The sequence below is a fragment of the Elephantulus edwardii genome, unplaced genomic scaffold, assembly GCF_000299155.1.
Source record: "Elephantulus edwardii isolate Elephantulus edwardi_28Jun2011 unplaced genomic scaffold, EleEdw1.0 scaffold00015, whole genome shotgun sequence".
In the NCBI taxonomy this organism is placed as follows: Eukaryota; Metazoa; Chordata; class Mammalia; order Macroscelidea; family Macroscelididae; genus Elephantulus; species Elephantulus edwardii.
The window spans coordinates 18410313-18411685 of record NW_006399765.1 but is presented as its reverse complement, the minus strand read 5'-3'; the positions used below and the strand labels follow the sequence as shown (position 1 = coordinate 18411685).

Below are 1373 nucleotides of genomic sequence, written 5' to 3'. Positions count from 1 at the left end.
ATGTGCCATCGAGTCGCCTATGACTCATAGCGACCCTATATACAACAGCCCTAAACTCCGCTCTGTCCTGTGCCAATCGCACTGTCTCTGACACTCCCATCCCAATTATCCCAGTCACTGAATCAATCCACCTCATATAAATGCCCAAAACGAAAAGGCGGAAAGGGGCAGAAAGAGGGAAAGGTAGAAATCACTAGGATAACAGAGTTTAGTGGGCGAAGTGGGGCTAAGGGAAGGTCAAGAAATAGGAAAGATTCCATGGGGACCTGAAAACATAGGGCTATACAAGGCATAGATCAATAATTAATTAATATAAAATTAATTCATTTATATAATTAATTACAATAAAATGCAACGTACATGAATCAATGTATGAAACACAACATAAATGAAAAGTCTGTATAAAACACAATGTACGTGAATGAAACACAATGTAAATGAATTACCATATGAAAAAACAATTTATAAAAAAATAAACGTGGCTCCCTCCTGAGGACCTCAGTCCAGGAGCTGCCCAGGAGCTGCCGCCAGACGTGGACTGCCTGAGGAGATGGTCAGGCACTTCCAGTTACCTGAGGAGAGCTGGATTGCATATGTAACATCTCAAGTAACTTCCCACAGAAGTTAGAAGCACCTGACTTCCAACACTACTTACAAACTCATAGTCTCCATCCTGGGGCACTTTCCAATCGGAAGAATTCTTCAGGGGGCCAGGCACACTCTTGCCAAAGCTGTTGATCTGATTTTCCTTTTCCTTTTGTTCAAAATATTCAAGGAAAGATGGCTTGGCTGGTTGCATGGTTTCATCTCTTCCTAAAATCCCAGAAAAAAACAGTTAAGTAAGAGGTAAGGTTTTTCTTTTCAATGCAATCAGTAAGTATCTCTCTTCAGGTGTACCAGCGTCTCTGCAGCAGGGGCTCTTTTTGTTAGACGCAGACTCCTTCATGAAGCTACCAACAACCGCTGGAAAAGGCATAAATGTTGATGCAAAATACTTCTCAGAGAATTCATGGTCCCTCTAAGCTCCATGCAAAGCCTTCATCCCTTTTTTCAGATAGAAAGGCTAGGGTGATACACTGACTTTGAATAAGTTCCAATACTTCCCGGTGGGAAGCTCTGACGGCCTAGTGCCAAGAAGCTGATCTGCAATCCCGCAGGCACACAGTTCGACCCCATCAGCTGCTGTGCGGAAGAAGGATGGGCAGTCTCCTTCCGTGCGATTAACTGCCTCTGAAAACCTGTCAGATATGAGTTGGTTTTGACTCTAAAGTACACAATACTTTCTGGGTTTCCGGCAGTAAATAGTTACTGTAATATTCAGACTGGTAACCGAAAAAGCAAACTAGGATATGAACAGGCACTTCACCGAAGAC

At 43.0% G+C, this 1373-nt stretch overlaps 1 protein-coding gene across 1 annotated transcript in view; it reads right to left on the bottom strand.

Moving 5' to 3' along the window:
• The window catches only part of STK4 (serine/threonine kinase 4), a 91841-nt gene that overhangs the window by 38285 nt on the left and 52183 nt on the right, over positions 1-1373 (bottom strand). Inside the window, exon 10 of the mRNA XM_006881566.1 lies at positions 656-813. Within this exon, the coding sequence (XP_006881628.1) occupies positions 656-813 (158 nt within the window). The remainder of the gene's footprint in view (positions 1-655; positions 814-1373) is intronic.